Source organism: Prionailurus bengalensis, chromosome D1 (assembly GCF_016509475.1).
Source record: "Prionailurus bengalensis isolate Pbe53 chromosome D1, Fcat_Pben_1.1_paternal_pri, whole genome shotgun sequence".
Taxonomy (NCBI): Eukaryota; Metazoa; Chordata; class Mammalia; order Carnivora; family Felidae; genus Prionailurus; species Prionailurus bengalensis.
Window position 1 is genome coordinate 74,904,752 of NC_057346.1, and position 22,080 is coordinate 74,926,831.

The following is a 22,080-nucleotide window of genomic DNA, read 5'->3' on the forward strand; positions in this document are numbered from 1 at the left end:
TGATCATATTCACCAGATTAAAAACATTTTTTTAAATTTTTACTCATTTTTGAGAAAGTGTGAGCAGGGGGGGGAGGGGGGGGAGAGAGAGAGAGAGAGAGAGAGAGAAAATATGAGAATCCCAGACTCTGTGCAGTCGGCAAGAGCCTGATGTGGGGCTCGAACCCACAAGCCGTGAGATCATGACCTGAGCTGAAGTTGGACACTTAACTGACTGAGCCACCCACCCAGGTGCCCCACCAGATTATAAATTCTTTTTTTTTTTTTATATATATATTTTTATAATTCTTAAGTAGTCCAGGACTGAGTCTGTCTTACTCATTGCTGAGCCTAACCCTGAACACAGTAGGCAATGACTTGTTGAATGACAATATATTCTTTTAAATTGTTATATAGTCTTCACTGTTAGTGGCAAAATTGATTTCATATTAATTATTGTATCTGTATACTTACCCTCATGACTGTTTATCTTAACCAACTGCTGTAAGATATTTCTAGGGGAAATTATTGAAGGGAATATTTCAGTTTTGTGGCATTGTCATACCAGCTGCCATACAATGGATGTTCAAATGACAATTATTTCTCCACAGTAGTTACTTCTTGGGAGTGTTGCCCTATCTGTAGCTGATTTAACAAAGTATTTTGAAGAATCTTAGGAGAGTGCATCCAGTTTCCACCATAAGTAAGGTAGGGATGTGCATGCTTGAAAAATTATTTAACGTTAACATAAAATAGGAATAAAAACATTGATGAGAGACACTTTTTTAAAAATATTTTTGAGAGAGAGAGAGAGAGAGCGCGCGCGTGCATGCACGGGGCAGAGACAGATGGAGACAGAATCCAAAGCAGGCTCTGGGCTGTCAGCACAGAGCCCTATGCGAGGCTCAAACTCACAAACCATGATAACGTGATCCGAGCCAAAGTCGGACACTTAACCGACTGAGCCACCCAGGTGCCCCAAGGGACAATTAAAGTCTATTCTTTGTTGCTGCTGAAGAGGCAGAGAAAGGGGGATGGTGGTGGTACAGGAACTTATCTTTGTAGACTTCTGTCCTAGTATTTATTAGATTCAAGTACATAAAAGTGTTTTTTTGTATGTTTATACTGGTAACACTGGGAAACACTGTGGGTAGGTCTTGCTCCATTTTGAACTGCTCTCTAGAGTTCCAATTACGTCCAATGAAGAGACGTAAGAAGGAAGCACTAGTCACAAAAGTATTAGCAGTTAGTCTCCTGGGGAAGGGGAAGTTGAGGCCTGGGTAAGACTCCTTTGCTAGTCTGAATGTGACAGGCTAAAGCAAAATGGAATTACATCACTGAGAATAACGTGATAGGAACTTTGAAGTGATTCCCTGAATGGTATGGAGATAGGAAGAGGAGAGTGATTCCCAGCAAACATGGCAAGAGGCTGGGGCCTGTGTAGAAAGATGGCTGGTGGATCTGAACAGTAAATATGTCTAACCGCGTTTTAGATTGTTCTCTGCCCCAACTGGTCTATTTTTCTGCCACAGTTCATACTACAAAGCTGTTAAATTCTCATTCACCCGGCCGTTTCTCTGCTGTTTCTCATACTGCAGACCTTTATTAGAAGAAAGAAAGGAATAATTTTCAAGCCTTTACTTTCAGAGCCTCTATGGAATAAAAGAAGAAGTATTCCTTGTTCCTTGTATCCTGGGAGAGAATGGTATTACAGATCTCATGAAGGTAAAGGTGACCCCTGAAGAGGAGTCTCGTTTGAAAAAGAGTGCAGACACTCTTTGGGAAATTCAGAAGGAGCTCGAGCTTTCACGTTACTTAAGGCTGCCATTCTGAAGTTATGGAAGAAGAGACAGTGGTTACAGGATATGTATCAAACTTTCGAATAAACCTGAATTCCTAAAAGTGGAAAAAGGGAAAACAGTGACTTCTCTGTTTAGCAGCTGGGGGTTGGAGGATAGTTTATGCAATTGCTACACGACTGCAGTTCTGGCACACGCAAGCGTGTGTTTGCCATTTGGTCCAAAATGAATGAATGATGTGTGTTTACAGAGGTTCTGATTCTTTTGTCCTGGCTGGCTGATACCTATGTTCATTTATACCCTATAAAAAAGCTACAAGTTCCTCTACAATATAAAAATGAACATACACACAAAAATGGTAGTTCCAAAACTAATATTAAATCAAACCTTGATTTGACCTTGCTCGCTTTTATTCTGGTAATTTTTACAAAAGATCTGAACTGTATAAACCCTTGAGGGATGACTGAGACCAAGGTGGGCATTCTTCTCTTGGGAGAAATATAGGGTAGGATGCCTAGCTTCCTACACATTTTAAAACACTTGAAATTAGAATGTTCCTTTTTTTGTAATCTTGTGAATTTTCTACCTCATTTTGATAGAGAAAATTCTACTTAGAAATTCTGTTCTATTTAAATTCCTGTTTCTGCAGGAAACAGCCCACTGGGTGGTCACAACGTGGCTGTAGAATCACACACCAGGAAGACTGACTTCATGTGACAATAAAAGCAAGGAGGCACTCTACCTTCCTAAACTGTGGCCAGACCGTCTTGCCCAGTTAACGTAACTCTCAGGTGTGTAGCCTGCACTTGCCACTCTGTTCCTTTCTTCTTGGTGAGACCGGTTATGGTTTGGTTTGGCCTAGAAAGGAAACAGATCTAGGCAAGGACTGGTAGGAGGGTACCACATAGGACCTTTAACAGAAAAAGCCCCTTACATCCCTCAGTTTCAAATATTTCAAAAGTTAGATTTCCATATGGTATATTCCATATTAAATACAATTCACTTTGTAGATTACAGAATAAATAATGCTAAATTTTAACTTGATGGATATTATGCTTTGTTAGGATTTCACTGATTTTTCCTAAAAATGTTGAATAAAGAGAAAAATTATGCAACAAATTTTATTTAGCATAGTCAGTCCCAACATTCAGCACAAAAAGTTTACAGAGGATAGAAAGTGCATTAATAAAAGCCAGTCTTTACCAAAAGAAAACAGAAAATATATTATTGATTCAAAATATTTTACACTTGAATGATAAACCGCAATAACTTATTCTGGGCACCTACTGATAAGAGAAAGAAAGAGAAGAAAAGAACGCTTTAAGAAGAGCTCAATCTCCAGCTGATATCAGAGAAGTCAGTAGAGGTCACTGAGACCGGCAGTCTTTCTTGCTTTTTGCATTAGTGCCCTCAGCTGGAACTGTTTACGGGACAGAAGACGTACATGCTGGGAAGGGGAAAAAGTTTCAACAGTTTAGAACGGATTTGACCAAGGCAGGAAGTATCAGACAGTTTGTAACTTAGATGCGATCTAAGAACCCTAAACTTGTATCAACCGTCCTTTGGAACCAATATTTCATTACATGTAGCTTTTTTAAACTCGTTTTTAAACTAGATTGATGCTGGCAGGTTGTGCTATGAGATCCTGTAAAGGATTACTTCACAGGAAGCATGACATTACAGGATCTGGCTCAGGAGTTTGAACTACATCTTGAGATTAACCAAGATACCAGGGAAACTAGAACTGCAATCCTAACAAAAGTTACTAAAAATGTTACGACCGCCTGCACTTGGCAAAAAGCAGGGGAATGAGCAGCATAAACCAGCTTTTGTCCAATGCCTAGCAACAGCATACCTCTCGGCCTCTCTGCGTGCACCTTTCCCTAAGCTAGGCCGCCCAAGCAGGAACAGCATATGAAGGGAGAGGGGACTCATCTTGGGTCTCTGATTCCTAGCCGGATATTCATGTGCTTGCACCAGATCCAAGACCGGTTTGGCCACTTAATCACAGCGAGAGAGGCAAGATCAGCAAGCGACCCAAGCAGCCAGCCGGCCCCGCGTGTGCACTGAAGCAGCTGAATCAAATACCCTAAAAGAGGGCTGCTATTCTCCTAAAACCACACTCCCCGATCCAACAGAGAGCAGTAGCCAAGCTAACTCACTGGATCTTCACGTCTGTACGTTAGCATTAAGCCTAAAACAACCTTCATTCAGAAGGGCTCTAGTACGAGCAGGGCAGCCCAATACTTTGCAGGGCTGTTCGATCTGGGAAAACAGCTCTAAAATTAGGCAACTCTAAGAAAATTAACAGGGAAATATGAAAATAGAACCCAAAACGGGTGGGGTTGTCAGTGATCTTACTTTAGATGGTGTATGACTTGAAAGAACCAACGGAAATCTGATTGTATCTGACCCACGCAGCACAGTGGAAAGACACAGGCAGGAATGACTACATTCAGCTTGGTGCTGCCTTGGGGGATGGGAAGTACAGCCACTAGTCCACCTTTCTTCCCCTCCCAGGGGGATCCTCAGCCCTGTGTAGGTGACATCACACTGCTCACAGCCACAGATCTCACTTGCTCTCTTTGGGAACACAAGGGATTTTAACTTCCCCTACGGAGAAACCCTCCTGGTTTGTGGTTTTCAAGGTCAGTGTCTCTAAAGCATGAGTTCTGAGATCCTGGAAAGCAGAGTGAGGAAGACATACCTTCAGGAAGACATCCAGATCTATTACTCCCCGTCTCAAGGCTTCTCCCAGGTAAAAGATAGTGTCTTCAATAGCATTTTCTTCTGCATACAGATTTAGGATTTGTTTGTATAGTGGGGCTGTGGGAATGATAACCTCATCAATATCATTGTTTTCAGACTGATTTTCCATTTTCTCCAGAGCAGAACTGAGTTCTTCATCCTTCTTTCTCAAAAGTTCTATGTTTTTATCAACCTCAGCCTGAAAACAAAACAGTCCAAGTATGAGGACTTCATACGAATTGTACATAAGCATCTACCAGTCAAGCATCTACAACTCAACTCTACAGAAACGGCCTTGCGAAATAAAAAAAGCAATACTTAAACAACACATGGTCGATTTTAATGTTTCAGATAACATATTGGCCACCGGTAGAGGAAAAGGTGTGATGTAATATGCCGAGTGAAGACGGAATAATGTTGAAAACACTACACTGAGCACATCCAGTGGCAGTGATAAGCTTGTCACTTATCAGTGACAGATGATGTTGCAAATTAAGCCATCACACAATGTATTTTCCAGCAGCAGGTTCCCTCCATGAAAATAAAGGACGTCTTTCTTCCAAATAAGTGGGCAGCTGCTATGGAGGAATAACTTGCCTCAGTCTACACGGAGAATGAACCCAAAGAACCCCACACACTTGAACTTTAGTTACAAGATACTGCTGGTGGCTGTGGGCTCCGAACTCGACCAGTCTCTACCCACAGTCTGCAGATCTCCTTCGTGCCTTAGAACTCTCTCAAATTCTTATTTCCCGGTTAACTGTCAGGCATCATCAAGCACTGAAACAATCCTCCACTGAGTCGGAAGCTCATCTCTCAGGGTGAAGGTACAAGTAAAAATGCTCTAAATACCATCTACCTCCCCACTGCAAACACAGGCTCCATTTCTAACAAGCTATCCAGAAGCTATATTCAAATTCTTAACGACCAGAAAATTCGTGTTAATTTTCTCAACTCTTACTAGACCCATAGTCCAGGGTAACCAAGGTGTACATGCCCCAAAATCACAAGTATTCAGTGAGTTACTTACTACTTCTTGATCTAAACGGGTGACCATCTCTTCCAGTTTCTGGTGACCTTTTTTCAGGTCTTCCTCTGTTCGTTTCAAGGCATTGAGCTCGGCCTGGGCGCGATCCATTTCCTCCTTCATTCGCCATCTCAGCTTGTCACTGACTGCTGAGATGAGAGAGGCTCGGATGGTGTCCTCACTGATGGTGCCATCCCTACTGGGACCTGCACAGGAAAAAGGCAGAAACCACTTGCTTATTTCCCAGGCACTTTCTACTCCTTTTGTGGGACAAAATGAGTCGACACTTTCAAAGTGGGAGAAAGGACAAATGGGATAAATTTATGGCAAAGAAAAACACTCGATTCAGGTCAAGGGCATTCTCAGGTTTCGCTGCTAAGCTGAAGTAGAGAGGAACCCACCATAGAGGCCAAGAAGAAGACCGAGAACAGGCAGTTTCCTTGATGTAAGGGTAATAAGGCTTCCCTTCAAGACTTTTACTCCTTTACTCTTTACCGAAAGAATAGGAAAGAACAAATGAGCAAGAGAGTGATGTACAGAAAATCCAACAGCTGATAAATGTCCCTTCCTATATAATGTGTCTTCTATAATTTCCTTGCATATTTCATATCAAATAAACTTATCCCTCTGATACTTGCTTCAAAAGGTTCTCCCGATAACAGAAGTATGTATTTTCTTCATGACTACCAGTGTCCTTCAATTGGGGTCCTGATTCAGCAAATGTGTAAATAATTACATTTATCTGTCACTGCCTGTAGTGAATAAAAACTGAGATTACAGACTAATTTACAAAGTATCACTTCTACTTTGAGCTGAAAATTTTTGGAGACAATTAGTTACACCCATGGGGGCGGGGAATGACCCAACCCCTTTAATCCGTTTGCAAAATGTATCCAAACTCTTACCATTCATGTTCCCACATCATAGGCCTGTTCCTAGTACCAAAAAGGTGCACTGTTTCTAAAATGAAATTGAGCTTTCCAAATAATAGGCAGCCAGCTCCACATGGGCTCTTCAGTGTCCTGTCTGTCCACAGTTGTTGATGTTCCATAAGCTGGTCGGTCACCCTACTTTTTAATTAGTAAAGCTGTCTTCCTACAGAAGGTGGTTCATACCAGGTTACCCTGAATGTTTTTCCGGCTTTTTGCAAGTAACATTGGGACATTCTCTGGTTTCATAGGTTTTGAAAGGAAGAGTCTAAGTCTAAAGTCTAAGTCTAAAAGTCTAAGTTCTGCTTTTCTTTCTTTTTTTATTTCCACCACAGAAGAACTGTTTTTTCCTGACTTGGGTTTTCTTCTTCTTGTGAGGGAAAATGAGTATAGACAGTGTCTCCATGGCCAGGTTTTCCTAGGAGTGTCCTTCATCCACTTGTCTGAGGACGCAGCTTGCACACAGTGAGAGGGAGAGCCCAGGATCAGCCCCGCAGTGTGCACTCCTTCTGGTTCCAAGGACCTCCCCTCTTCCCTGCTAGAAACCTCTTGCTGAGGACAGCCCAGACGGTATCCATCTTACAGGGTTCACAGAGAGGCAAGAGGCAGTTAATACTTTCTGGCTGATTATTAACATACCAATCCATAAGGTATGTACTTTCCAGAATTCATTTCTCATTTTACAAGAGTATTTCAGCTTATTTTGTATTTCTGAAAAGCAAAAGTGTTAACTCGGGTAACTTGTGCTTTGGAATTCAGAATGGCAAAACAAGAGGGCAACCACATTTCCCCTATGAAGACTGAGCTCTTGTTTTCCACATCCCTGGCCTCTGAATACCTAACTTTTCCAAAGATTCTCATCGATTTACCAACTACTGCACCACCTCTGGGCTCATTCCCCTAATTTTTTCTTGCCGTTTTCCAGTCTGACCGCCTCTGTATTCACATGTTCCCCTACAGAGACCAGGATGACTTGAGCAACTTTCTCCCATTCACTAATTCATGTCTCCATCCATTCCTTCTTGCACCTTTGACCTCTCTTTCTACCACTCCTGCTTCCTGTGAGCAGTTCCCCTCAGCCCTGACTTCTTGCCCATCTCTCAGTCTCATGGGCAGGCTCTCTGCTGAGGCGGCCTCTCTCACATTCTGTCAGACCACCAGGCCTCCTAACTCCAAAGGCCTCACCTGCCAAACACAACCTGATCCAAATCCTCAATCCTTCTGACTCTTAAAGCTCTAGCTGCCTTTTATCATCTTGCCACAACGGCAAAAAATCCTCAGGACATCTTCAAAGGACTGAAACCATCAGATGGGAGTTCTCCACTCTTCTCCCACTCTCCTTTGAAACAAGAATCCTCACCCCTTTAACTATGGAACTATGGTTTGACTCCTCACTGTTCAGAAGCACTACCTTCCCTTTTACAGGAAGACAACTTGTGTTCCTCTAGATCTTTCCAAAAGACCACATGCTTTTATGCTTTCATCTGTTCTTCCTCCTAATCTGATTAGTCTAAGCACAGTGACTTTTTTTCCCACTCTGCTCTTGGCCAAGGAAAGGTCTGTTTATTCACCTCTCTTCCTAGCCCAGAGCCGTGGACAATCTTTGCAATGCTATTCTCTCTAGTTCTTTCCTCTGAGTTCAAGGCCAGTCTTATCCAGCATCACTCTAACCCATACACATACTCAAGGGGAGGTGATATTACTCCTCTAAGAAGATGAAAGCTGGTTTTTAGAAAGTGAAAACCTCTTGTTCTTTTTATGTATAGAGTGGAGATATACATACAGTATATAAACAGATATATAGTATAATATACAGTATTAACAGTTCACAGGAGGGATGATTAAGGGAAAAAATGTCTAAAAAGGCTCCTGAGGAGGATAATGAAGAAAGAAAGGTTAACACTGCTGTCATCCATCTGTGTGATTCTTGCTTTTCTACCAGATATTTTTCCGGCCTTGTCACCATGTCCCAACCTCATCCCCCAAATTATGGTCTACATTTGTTACAACACTTAAATTATACTGATCACAACCTATGAAAGGCAAACTTCCTGAAGGCCTTGCACGTGCTCTCCTTACTTCCCTGCTGGATGATTCTGCTTTTTTCCATAGCCAGCCCTACCTCTTTCATTAACAAACTCTCAAGTCATTCTAACTAACAAAAACAGTTTAATGTTCTTAAATATCAGATCCCACCTTCTACCGTTAAATATGGTTAAGACTAACCCCCCCTAGGTGCACCTGGGTGGCTCAGTCGGTTAAGCATCCAACTTCAGCTCAGGTCATGAACTTGTGGCTCGTGGGTTCGAGCCCCGTGTCGGGCTCTGTGCTGACAGCTCAGAGACTGGATGGAGCCTGCTTCGGATTCTGTGTCTCCCTCTCTCTCTGTTCGTCCCCTACTTGCACTCTGTCTCCCTCGCTCTCAAAAATAAAGATTAAAAAGAAAAAAAGACTAACCTCCACTCATGATCTTCCCCCTATTTGCCATAATTAATTCCCAATACTTCTTACTCTATCAGTTTAAGAACATACTATGCACTTTAAAAATACCCCAGAGTACAAAAAAGAGAAAGGTATATTTTAAAAACTTCCTGAAACTGGAATTTCAAGATGGGAAGGGCAGTGTAGATCTCTGGAAAAGGAGGCACGTGCTAACCTAAATCTGGGCTGGGCCACCACCTGTTACAAACCAGGAATTGGGGATTCCTATACTCTGGAGTTTCTGTTTTTGTTGCAATAGAGACTAGGTCAGAAACTCAGAGGTAGGTTGTTACAGAAACATGTTTATTCCACCCTGTATGAAGTTGTTTCAATAACTTATTTTTCAGATTTAACTGCAATTAGCATTTTTTCTAACCTTTTCAATTTGTTGTGAGAAACCAAAACCATAAATTGGTTTTCACCACCCTGGCAAAAATGGCAGATCAAAGCAAGTCAGAGAGATTGAATTCTGGCAGTATTTCCTGGTAAAAATTTGGCTGCCCCACTGGGGAGAGGAACAGTATCTTGAAAGAATTTGACTTCTGACAGGCTCAGCATTGAATTGTGGTAGCTGCTCAGCCAAAATTATTTGAGTGAATGGAAGCAGTGAGTGTTAAAATGTGCAGTGTGAAATATTTTACTCTATTGTTTGCTTTTCAACACCCCTTCCAACACATGTCCCTTCAAGGCGGTAGAGCGATGTGGCCAATCATATGTAGCACTTAGTGTTCCATTCATCTATGTAGAAGTTATCTGAAGTAATAAAGGATTAAGGGTCTTATTTTGTAACTAGCCAGGGTTTTTCACACACAAACACATCAAATTTTGTTAAATTACACTAAAATGGACCGACTTACACTGATGTGAAGTTTTAAAATTTCTTTTTAAAAATACACATTTAAATTCTGGAATTTATGTTGTTTCTCTTATAAATACACGAGAACAAATGTTACCATACAGCACCAAATAAGGCCACCCAAGTAAGTCTCTAGCTGAAGCCACGAGCACTCAAAATGGCAGCCAAGCTGAGGCAGCAGGTGCCTGCTTTCAATAAAGGTCACAGTTCACCCGAGGCGGGTGGAAATGCCAAGATTAGACCTCCTCCTTTCCTCTACCACACACAGACCTTACATACAGTATATTTAAACATTTAAATCCACCTACTTCCTAAAAAGAAGAGAACTGTAATTAAGATCTGAAATATGAATGCCAAAGAAGAAAATCTATTAAAGTTCAAAATTCGATGCACCTTGACACTTTAAGGGATTGTTTAAACAAATAAGAAAAGAGACTTGATGACAGATTCTCTTCTGCTTGACCACTTTTCAAACCAAAATTTTTTTCCTCAAATGTCTTAAGAGAAATTTTAATTTTCTTTGTACCTGCTCTAATAAGCCTTGGGTTAAACAGAGATTGTGGCAAACGCCATGCATCAAGTCCCCACGCAGTGACCTTTACCCATGCAGAGTCAGGTTTCAGAAGTGCCCTTCTACAATTCCAGATTAGCAGCAATTGAAAAGGTAACAACGATTTTGGGAAACAGCTGTAAGTAAAACTTCATTTAAATGTCAGGTAGGATTCAATTATTGAACCTAATCCTTAGGAATTACAACATAATTAAAAAAAATTTTTTTTTCTACTATTAGGAAACCAATATGCTACTCGATAGATCTGATAATTCAACAAATAATTTAGGCTAGTATCTTCAAAGTGCACTAGTACAGACTACTTGATTTAAAACTATCTTTAAACACTTAATCAGTTTTATTTACCTCCTAACAGTACTTACTAAATGATCACTGTTTCCTGTAACTCAAAAAGATCATTTATATTAGAGAATCCAGGGCAATCCCAAAGTAAAGTACAAGATAACTGAACAGTAAACTTTAAACACATTCAATTTATTTAAAAACAAAAACAGTACATCCCCTTCTCTCTTTCTCCAACTGCTGCCCTCTGGCAACCACCCCTCTCCTGTTCCCTAGATCTGTGAGCCTGGCTGGCTTATCTATTGCTTGGCTTATTTATTTTTAAGATTTCACAAATAAGCAACATCACATAGGGGTGCCTGGGTGGCTCAGTCGGTTGAACATCCGACTTCGGCTCAGGTCATGATCTCACGGCTCGGGAGTTCCAGGCCTGCATCGGGCTCTGTGCTGACAGCTCAGAGCCTGGAACCTGCTTCAGATTCTGTGTCTCCCTCTCTCTGTCTGCCCCTCTGCCACTCACTCTCTCTCTCTCAAAAATAAGTAAAAAGCATTGTAAGCAACATCATATGGTATTTGTCCTTCTCTGACTTATTTATAACTAAACACAGTAAACTTTTCTGAACTCTAACCAGCAAAAGTGAATCACCTGCACAGCATTTTTACTTCAGGATGTTACTCAGTCCACACAATGGTCTTTGGTTTGGCATCTGTGCTACAGATCAAACTATGGAGCCTAAGCAATCCCGAACGGTACTTTACTATCTGCTCAGAAACCGGATCAAGCCCATTTGGATCACTCGATCAAGTCCCATTATTTCCTTTTATAATAAAAACACACAAAAATAGGTCAATCTCTGACATAGGAAGAACATTCAAATAACTATATGGATAAAGGCATTCTGATTCATGCTAGTAAGTGCACACCTGGCAAATTCATTAAGCTGCTTACAAAGGCTTTTATTTATAGTCTTTGAATATGTAAGCTTCTAATACTACTGCCAGCCTCTGTGTGGGTTATGGAACTTTTCTTCCAAAGAAATCAGGGAACCTCAATTTATCTTTTTTTAAAAAATATTTATTTTGGGAGAGAAAGAGTGTGAGCAAGCAGGGGAGGGGGAGAGAGAGAGAGAGAGAGAGAGGGAGGGAGGGAGGGAGAGAGAGGGAGGGAGAGAGGGAGAGAGAGAATGAGAATCCCAAGCAGGCTCCATGATGTTAGCACACAGTCTGACACGAGAAGCCATCTCACGAACCGTGAGATCATGACCTGAGCCGAAATCAGAGTCGGACGCTTAACCGACTGAGCCACTCTGGTGCACCTCAATTTATCTTTTAAACACCGTCAGATCATTACTCTTTATTTAAGCTCTAGAAAGTCTCTGTAACCACAGTAAGAAAAAAGTGTACTTAAGGAAAACCATCCGTTTACACTTCTTGAAAAAACACACCGCAAAGAAAAGTTTACGTTAGTTTACATAAAAATTCAAGTTTTCAAAAATAGAGGTGAGTAGGTATGAGCCTCATTAAAGTAGGACGCCAAAGCAGCAGCTACTACAAAAAGACACGGTGCTACCCAATCATTCGATGATCATAAAAACCGAGAGGCGTTACTAGCAGGCGTGAGCACAAAGGCCAGTTAATTTGAAGGACGGTAAAATTCCATCCTTAAAAAAGATGGGTCAGAATCAAAGTCATTCCTTCAGATTATTTTGTGAAAGAGAACAATTTAAAAACCTACAATGTTAGAAGTATCCTATGGAAATAACCCCAGGAAGCCAAACGAATCGGCTACTCATACCCTTCATATACCAAAAAAAAAAAAAAAAAAAGTTAAAATCCAGTATCAATTTAGATAAAGGCCTTTTTTTTAAAGCTTTCACAATTTATTATTATTTTGGATTTCTGCAGCAGAAAAGATTTTAAACATTTAGCACAGCAAGCCCCTTGGCAAGCCCTCACTGACTGCCCACAAGGGAAGAAAATGCTACTTTACCCTGAAGACAAGGCAGGTCTTCCCAAAGGCAGTCTTGAAAGACTGTGGAGGAGAGGTGCCCAAAGCCACACACAAGCGTGAACCAGTATGCCCACATTGAGCGGGTGCCATATTCAGGAAGGTCAATTTTTGTATGCTGAACTCATGAATCCAGGATGACGAGAGAGGGAAGACCAGTATTAGACAAGACAGTCAAGAAAACCTTGTCATGTTTACTAGTCTCAATCCTCAAAGGAATGTTACTCAATAGGAAGCTTGTTTTCCTTCAAGTTTTTGTTTCTCTTTATTAAATACGGACCAACAACAAATGGAAAAATGTAGAAATAATTCTGCTGCAGCATTTACACGATTTTCTGCTAACATTAAAAAATATATATAGTCTTAATGTTTATTTTGAGAGAGAGAGAGAGAGAGAGAATGAATGAATGAATGAGCAGGGGAGGGGCAGAGAGAGGGAGCAAGAGAATCCCAAGCAGGCTTCGTGCTGTCAGCACAAAGCCTGATGTGGGGCTCGAATTCACCAACCATGAGATAATGACCTGAGCGAAACCAAGAGTAGGGCGCTTAACTGACTGAACCACCCAGGTGCCCCTCTGCTCCTAACATTTTAAAACAAGACTTAACAAACACAAAACCAGCTTCTGAAATGTCTTTTAACAGTACCCTACCAAACTAAATGTTTCTGATCCTTGTTTATGATTGAGTTTAGGAACAAAATCTTAAAAGGATATGACTAAATTCTGATGCTGAGATAATACAGCATTAAGGAAGATTTCCAAAAGAAATTCTAGAGTAGGTATTGGCTTTAACTTTAGGGGTACCATTCATAATTTTCTAGTAAAGAATGGAGGCCAGATTGCCTCCTGTTGTGTCACACATAGCATATGATAACCCAATAATTAAGGACATACTTTTAGTTATTTTAGACAAAATTACATGAATTACATAAGACTGCGTAGGTGTGCTACTTTGGACCTTGCAAACGTATAATAGTTTGTCCAAAATTATTTCACATATAAGGGTATTCATATATTAAAGGCATCAGGGTGAATGTGATGAGTATCATCAATTGAATACTTAACATATTTTCCTAAGCATCTTGTTTAATAACAGCTCCAGCTATCATTTTCCCAAAAGATGACTGACAAGAAACAAAAAATAACGGTGGAGATAAGCACTCATTCTCCAATGTTGCTATTATTAAACTATAATAAACTAAAAATGATACTATATGTATGTTAAAGGGTCTAAAGTCTAGTATTCAAAATTGTAAATCAACTATAATCATCTACATAGCCTCCTGAAACAAACTCCAAAGAGAACTTTCACACTGCTGAGACTAGGATTGAGGGAGTGCCAAACTTTTAAGCCTCCGTGCATTGGACAGGGACAGAGTGGCTGGTGGGGGGGGGGGGGGGCTGGCGTGGGGTAGGGGGGAAGACACCACCTAATGCCTCACCTAGTGCTCCTACCCATCATTTTTTAGGGATCTTGTATGGGTCATTTGTCCTATATCCCACTTGGATATGTCCTATATACAGGATCTTGTATAATATCTATCTTATACACATGTATCTTATATCATGTATCAGTATCATGGACAGAGTCCAATCTTAACTCTGCCAGTAATAAATAAAAATAAAATCTTTGTGCTAAGTATCAATACGTATTACCGCTTAGATTTTTTTTTCTTTTTCTTTTTTGCTATGTAAACAGGTTTCTTCCTTCATTACCCACTGACTACCAAAGTATGTAACAAATTCAGTGTGACGTTAAGTAACTTTTCAACAGAGTCTAGACAATGGAAAGAGTCCTCGGGAACTATGGCTTTGAGGTTTTGTGGAAATTCTTTTTGTTTTGTAAATGTAAAATCCATTATAAAAATAAAGTTTGGTTAGCAGACACTGAATAGCTACGGCTAAAACTAATAACAGTATTTGCATGTTCTGCTTTAAAAATAGTCCAAAGTTAAATCTGATTTGGGCCCTAACATACCCCTCTGTGAAGTAGAAACTGAAGTCCTATGGCAATGTAACAATGTAAAGGAAATGCTGCGAAGTGCGACCAGTAAGTTAGGATATACCCAATGGCTTTATGCTACTAACTGATAAGATTTTAAAGGAGAAAAACTCTAAGCTAGCCTGCTGGGGTATTTGAAACATGGCTGTGAGATCTAACACATGCAATCATATCACAGGGGAGGGGGACACTGAAGCTAACCGGGCTGGTCAGAAATCACACATAACTGACTCTCCAGCACTAGGATGGCCAAAGCTTATATTGGCCATTATTACAATCAGTTAACAACTCTACCAAAACATTCTGAAACGAGCCCTTGCAAAGTAGCTTAATGTTCTGTTAGGAATAGGAGTAAAGGTATCCAAGTGGGATATAGGACAAATGACAAGATAAACTTGTCCAGTCTCAAAAAGAAACCATGGAAAACAAAGTATACATCATGTGTGTCAAGGGAAAAAAGTTCCTAATACTTAAGATTTATGTAGTTCTTTGTGTTGGAAATACCAAAAGGAGTTGTACATATGAGGCTTGTTCTTTTTGTCGGCATCTTTTAAAATAGAGACATTACGTCATATACATAACGCAAAACTTTCCATTTGGAAAGTGGACATGGATTTCCATTTGAATACAGGAAAGGTTAACGACATACATCCTAAAGGCACATCTACCCCTTCATAGATGGATTCAAAGAACTCTTTCTCAAGGTGTGAATTATTACATGATTACTTTCAAGGATGAGAATCTTAACAACAGATCCAAAGTGTCCAAAGAACAGATTCTATTCAGGGTCAAGTCCTAGGCCAGAAGCACCTCATTTTGTTATTTTCTCTCCTCAAAGTTTCAAAACACTTAGGTAAATCAGAGTTGAGACAACTGTAACCACTCTCTGATAAAAGGACATCATTGATATGAGGTAAACCTAGAGACCCTGGCACAAAGCAAGTATGGCCGATAGTACATGCTCTGATAAACTTCATAAAGGAGCCAATTAGTCCACTGACTTTCTTCTCCAAAAGATGCTCATCTGTTTTCACATATATCCAGGCTAGGGAAATCTAAGTACCGTATCTGTTAATAGTTCAACACACGCAAAGTTCATGAAAGAAAATATGTGACCCACAGCAAAGAGTGAAAAGAGTCAATCAGATTTATTTTTATGCCTGGATAGAAGGCTCATTTATATAACGATAGATCAACCACCTACTTCAAGTTCTGGATTATAGGACATTGACCATTAAGAGTTTTTCCTGCAACAAGAAAGAGTATTCTAATATTTCACATGGAAAAGTGAAACACACTTTTCACAACAGGAGACTCTGACTTTCCTTATGGGAGAAATACAGTTTTGAAGAGTACTTACCAACAGTGGCCACTGGAGGCTGGGAAGGATACTGAGAACTCGCTGTGGCAGGATACGGACCACCAGGTGGGTAAGGACAGCCTGGGTAGCCACTAAAAAGAGAGCAAAAAACATTAAACGTTAATATGACAAAGATACTAGAGTATCTTTAAGAATCCCATTCAGGAAGTTAAGTTTGACATGTTTTATCAGTTAATGACTTTTAGAGTTACGAGTGTCTTCTCAAGCAAAGTGGTATAGAAATTCCATTAATGACACTGGATTTACTCCTAAGTAAATGGTTAAAATACTCTTGCTTGGCCCTGGTTATTTGAGGGTCATCTTCACAGGAGCAGAAAGCAACTAGAGTATTTCTAAGGGCAGTTCAATGGTATCAGAACTGGAAGCAACAAATATATATATATATATATATATATATATATATATATTTGCCTGTGGTTCATTGATAAGCTTTGTGAATATCTGATCTGAAAATTCTCTTTAAAATTTTAAAAATTTTCTTCTCACTCTATGGATAGTTTGTGTCACTCATGTATTTGTATCAGAGAAGGAACTTTCCTTAGAAGTATTCTCCTCCAATCTTTTATCCAACACTGTTTTATAAATATCATTAACAAACGATCATCTGACAAATGGTCATACTTTTCTACTCAACACTAAATACCATTTTGATGTCACTTCCAACTAATGGTCCTAAATTTGCATTCTGGAAAACCACTTGAATAGCAGGAGACTTCCAACATTTCCCCCTCTGTCTTGTCTTCTCTTCTTTGGGTGATCTTTTAAATTCCTTCAACCATTCTTCACAGGACACGATTTTTAGGTCTAATCACTCTCCTCTGAATGTTCACTAGTTTGCTAGTGTTTCACTTACGATGGAGAAGAAAAGTAAAACAAGATGACTACTAGCTACCTGTTAGTTTGATAACGAATTGTGATTAGTCACCAGATCTATGACATTTGCAATTCTGATCAATATGCCTTTTACAAGTCCATTAAAATTACTGATTAAAAACAGCCAGTTCAGGAGCAAGAGCTCTGAGTTTGGAGTCAGTAATCCCCTTTTAATGTAGTGGCTCAAAGATTCTACCAGCTCACACTTTGTAACTTGTCCCCAAGAAAAACATTTTGTACAGTGTGTTCAAGATTCAGTGTAATCACAATACTATCTATCAGTATAAAAACCAAAATCAAAGAAGAAAAAAATGAAGCATTTATGTTCTTAGCAGATACATGCCAAAGGCTAGTGAATGGTACTTTTATTTCTAGTCTTTAGTAGCCCTGCTACCATGGTGCAAGGAAATGGTGCCAATCTTACATTTCTTAATCTACAGTTTTGAAAACTGGGATAGCAGTGCCTGGGTGGGTGGCTCAGTCAGTTAAGTGACTCTTAGGTTTCAGCTCGGGTCGTGATCTCATCGTTTGTGAGGTGGAGCCTGGCATCGGGCTCTGTGCTGACAGTATGGAGCCTGCTTGGGATTCATTCTTTCTTTCTCTTTCTCTTTCTCTTTCTCTTTCTCTTTCTCTCTCTCTCTCCTCCCCACCTCCCTGCTCACATGTATGGGTGCTGTCTCTTTCTTAAAATAAATAAATGAATAAACATTAAAAAAAAAACTGGGATAAATATGTTTTCTTCTGCGCTTACTCCCATTTTGCACCTTTTTAAAGACAATCTGTGATTACTGCTGAATTTTTCAGTAACTTGGTATAAAACTTTTCTAGGTCTACAGGTATTAGCTTCCAAGAATTCCCTTGTCCCTTAGTTTGTTCCATTTTTTTTCTTCATGGTTATTCTCTATGTTCAGGGTTAATAATTTTTCTTGAGTAAAGAATTAGTTGAATAGTACTATTTTCTATCTTTGTGCATTATTAAACTAGTTGCTTTAGGCAGCAAATCTTTTCCAAACCTTTAAAGAGCCTTTTTTAAACTAAGTATTTAAAAAGAATTTTCCAACATCTAATGTTGCTTTCTCTTGACATACTCCTTCAAATTTTACTTTTTATTATACTTAAGGCACTGTTTCTAAGTGCTTGTGTAGGTGCTAAGATATGAATCCATTTCTTCCTCAGTCCTGATTGGATCAAGGAAACAACAAATGCTAAGTAAAAATTCAAGAGATGTAGAATGGAAAATCACTATCAGAGATCAGGGAAGGTTTCGGGAGATCTGTAACATCTATGAAGGTTGTACCTTTATTCTCTTTAATTCCTTTACTCATAACCCTATATTCTCCAGCCACACTACATACAGTGTTTCCCTATTCTTTCCTGGGATCTGGGGGAGCTATCACACTTTTGCTTACATAAAATGAGTGGGTTGGACTTAAGAATTGGTAAGTATCCCCTAAGTTGTAAAATGTTGTAACTTTTTGCTGCTCTTTGCTTTGGTATTCGGAAATACCAAATTTCCTTTTTTTTTTTTTTTTTAATGTTTATTTATTTTGAGAGCAGGTGGAGGGCAGAGAAAGAGAATCCCAAGCAGGCTCTGTGCTGTCTGTGCAAAGCCTGACGTGTGGCTTGATCTCATGAACTATGAGATCGTGACCTGAGATGAAAACAAGAGTTGGATATGTAACCAACTGAGCCACCCAGGCGCCCCTGAATCTCCTTCTGTAAGGTCCTCCTCATGAATCAGTTCTCTCATTTATGAAGCTATTGCTGACCTCCCACTTCTGAAGCAGATGTGAAGTTCTATTTATCGCAGCACTTACCATTTTCTGTCTTTTCTGATACCAGGAACTGGTTCCTAATATCTTATTACATGCTTGCTAGTACACATACCCAAACTGGAACAACTATTCTTGACATACCTTTTATGCCTTGTATACATGCTGCAGGTGCTAAATTAAACTTTCAAAGGATCTTAAGATTTGGAAGAGAACTTAGAGATCATCTAGTCCAACTTTCTATAGCAAGAATAAAGACTCATATTCACTGTTTTTAGATAAAGATTCTTCTTGAGTCACTGATTTATTAATTCTCCTTTAGGACAAAGGGAGAAGAGAAAGAGGTTCTGAAGTTCTTCGGCCGAAACCTTTTATATACAGAAAGAAACAGATGGCAATTTGAATATAGTTACCCTTAATGACTCATTAGCATATTATTTATAATTTGAGATTAAAAGTTACATTTCAAAGGAAAAGACCCATCAAATTTCTGAAAAATAGCTGTCTCAAAAAGGAACTTCTTGGGTGTCTGGGTGGCACAGTTGGTTAAGATTCAGCTTTTGATTTCAGCTCAGGTCATGATCTCACAGTTGCTGACCTAGAGCCCTGCATTGGGCTCTGTGCTGGGGCAGCACAGAGCCTGCTTGAGATTCTCTCTTCCTCTCTCAAAAATAAACAAACATTTAAAAACAAAAAACAAAAAACAACAACTTAAAAAAGGACTTCTTACAAATAACCTCACAAAAGACACTTTTATAGTTACCTGAGTAAGATTTACAGTTTTGTAATATTTTCCACCTTCATTTTTATCTATGAGTTTCTTTGAAATGGCTTTATTGTTCAGAAGCCCACTTTCTTACTGTACTTCCAACAACCATTTCCTCAGGTCCAAAGTTCTTTCTTATTAGCAACTATTAATTGTAAAGCCTTGTAATTTCAAGGCTTCAGACAAGAAGATCCAATTTCTAGAAGTAAATCGGAAAATTAAAGGCCTCAAGAAATCTAAAACTTATAGCCTGTTTATATATTACAATCATAGGAATCGTTATTGCCCCTGACAGATGTTCATCTAGTCTCTGTTTACATCTCTAATGTAACAGAATGCTTACTATCTTATAAAGCAAGTCTCTGAAATTAAGAAAGACCCAGAAATAAATGAGACTGCCAAATTTCACTTATAAAATCCTGTATATTTTATATGTACCTATATCATATATAGGTAGCCAGGAAAGCTCGCTACATTTATCTGTGAGGGTTATATGAAGCTAAAGCGTTAAGCAGGGTTAAAAATTTCTTGTTAATAAAGTGGCTAGAAATCTCATCTGGGCACCAGTATATGCCAGTCTTGCATTTTAAGTCAGCCCAAAGACCACCTTTGGAATGTATTCCTAGATTACCACTGAAACAAGTACACATGTGAACCATGGGTTAATAATTATTTCTCATTGATTTTCTAGTGTGTCTTACTCATAAGACTGATGTATTAATTTAACTTACCTGAGTTAGGTTATCATCAAATGGAAAATAAAGGTTGGTAGTACATGTAGTCTATGAATTAAATAAATAAATGCCTGGGGACAAGACTGACCCTATCATGTAAACCATTAATTCATTCCCTGTAATTTACAAAAAAGGGAAGGTGTTTTTTTTTTTTTAATAGGGTATTAAAGTATTTTTCTCCTTAGTTGAATTCATTAGAATTAGTATTCCATTAACCTTTCAGCTATCTACACTAAATATATAAAGTTCTTAAAAGGGAAGTAGCAAGCAAGGATTTCAAGGTCCAAAGCCAATCAAAATCATTATCATTATCCCACGCCTTCCTTCTATGTAAACAGATTGGAGCTGCACTTATCTAGAATTGAAAAAAATCCTGACCTATATACATACGATAACATTTCATCAATAAACCATTTTACCTTCCATTAAACTGAAACTAAGTCTACTTTGGTGCCCTATGCTAGCACCCATTATTTTGATTCTAGAACTAACAGAATTTCTAATATAATTATTCAAAAGATTAATTTTTCATTACCTGGGGTTGGGAGGATATCCAGATGGATATGCAGAGATTCCACTTGGCATGCCTGGTATATAGGAAGCTAAAAATAATTTTTGACATTTTAAAATAATTTGCATAGTCCTGGATACATAGGCTATCAAATAAGACATACATCACTGTCAAACCACTGCAAAATTTCACACAGGTAAAGAATCCAAATCTCAGCACCAAAACAAAACAAACACTCCATCCATATTAGTTCCTTACTGCAAGCAGTAAGTATCTTCAAACCACATAATTCTCAAAGCATTAAATATGAGTTATGACCTTACACATGACAATCCCAACAAGGAATAACTGACAAACAGGTCAACCTGCTCAGCTCTCGACACTCTCCTGAGACAGTAGCTTGTTCAACTGGAATTTAGAGGAAGGTATTTCTGCCCTCATCTGGTCCAAGGTCAGCTTCTTATAAAGTGACCTTTTTATTATATCTAAGAAATATTTTCATATTTCTTGTTAAGACTATGTTGACCAATTTGCACAGCTGGTTTTGTTGGTTTGACTGAGAACTCTCAAACAGTTCAAATTAACTACAAGAAGTCCTTTATGAAACTTAAAAACTTATATTCAGCTAGACTGGTTAAAAACAAAACAAAAGCTTGGAAATACCAGGGGAAAGTTCAAATCTAGCAAGTTTAAGGAATGGTGTATATATATAAAGTTTACTTATTCATTTTTGACAGAGAGCATGAACGAGAGCGAGCACACGAGCAGGGGAAGGGCAGAGAGAGAGAGAGAGAGAGAGGGAGAGAAAGAATCCCAAGCTCTGTGCTGTCAGTGCAAAGCCAGACTTGGAGCTCAACCAGGAACTGTGAGATCATGACCTGAGCCAAAACCAAGAGTTGGATGCTCAACTGACTGAGCCACCCAGGTGCCCTGATTTATATATTTTTTAATGTTTTTTTTTTTTAATTTATTTTTGAGACACAGAGAGATACAGAGCGCGAGTGGGGAAGGGGCAGAGAGAGAGGGAGACAACAGAATTGGAAGCAGGCTCCAGGCTCTGAACTGTCGGCACAGAGCCCAACGCAGGGCTTGAACTCACGAACTGTGAGATCATGACCTGAGCCGAAGCTGGATGCTCAACCAACTGAGCCACCCAGGAGCCCCTGATTTACATGTTTTTTAAAGACAACACTAAAGACCTAGAACTAGTTAGTGGTGCCAGGAGACTAATCAACATAGATGAAGAAAAAATTAGTTTCGGCCTTAATTGGAAATGACTTGTCTGAGAATCAATTTATCCTCAGTGAAATTTTTCACACTGAATACAATGGTGAATTAGCTCTTAATCCAATCATAAATATT

General features: G+C 39.3%; 1 protein-coding gene across 5 annotated transcripts in view; it reads right to left on the reverse strand.

Annotated features, from left to right (window-relative positions):
* TSG101 (tumor susceptibility 101) overlaps positions 1-22,080 on the reverse strand; it is a 57,173-nt gene that overhangs the window by 15,741 nt on the left and 19,352 nt on the right. For 3 of the 5 annotated variants that reach the window (XM_043582381.1, XM_043582379.1, XM_043582383.1), the window contains 5 exons: positions 20,743-20,809; positions 16,042-16,133; positions 5,557-5,759; positions 4,486-4,725; positions 2,886-3,225 (listed from right to left, as the gene is read on the reverse strand). In XM_043582381.1, coding sequence (XP_043438316.1) covers positions 3,136-3,225; positions 4,486-4,725; positions 5,557-5,759; positions 16,042-16,133; positions 20,743-20,809 — 692 coding nt within the window. In that variant the 3' untranslated portion in view covers positions 2,886-3,135. Of the gene's footprint in view, positions 1-2,885; positions 3,226-4,485; positions 4,726-5,556; positions 5,760-16,041; positions 16,134-20,742; positions 20,810-22,080 lie in introns of those variants that run through there. The other 2 variants (XM_043582382.1, XM_043582380.1) reach the window with 1 other exon arrangement.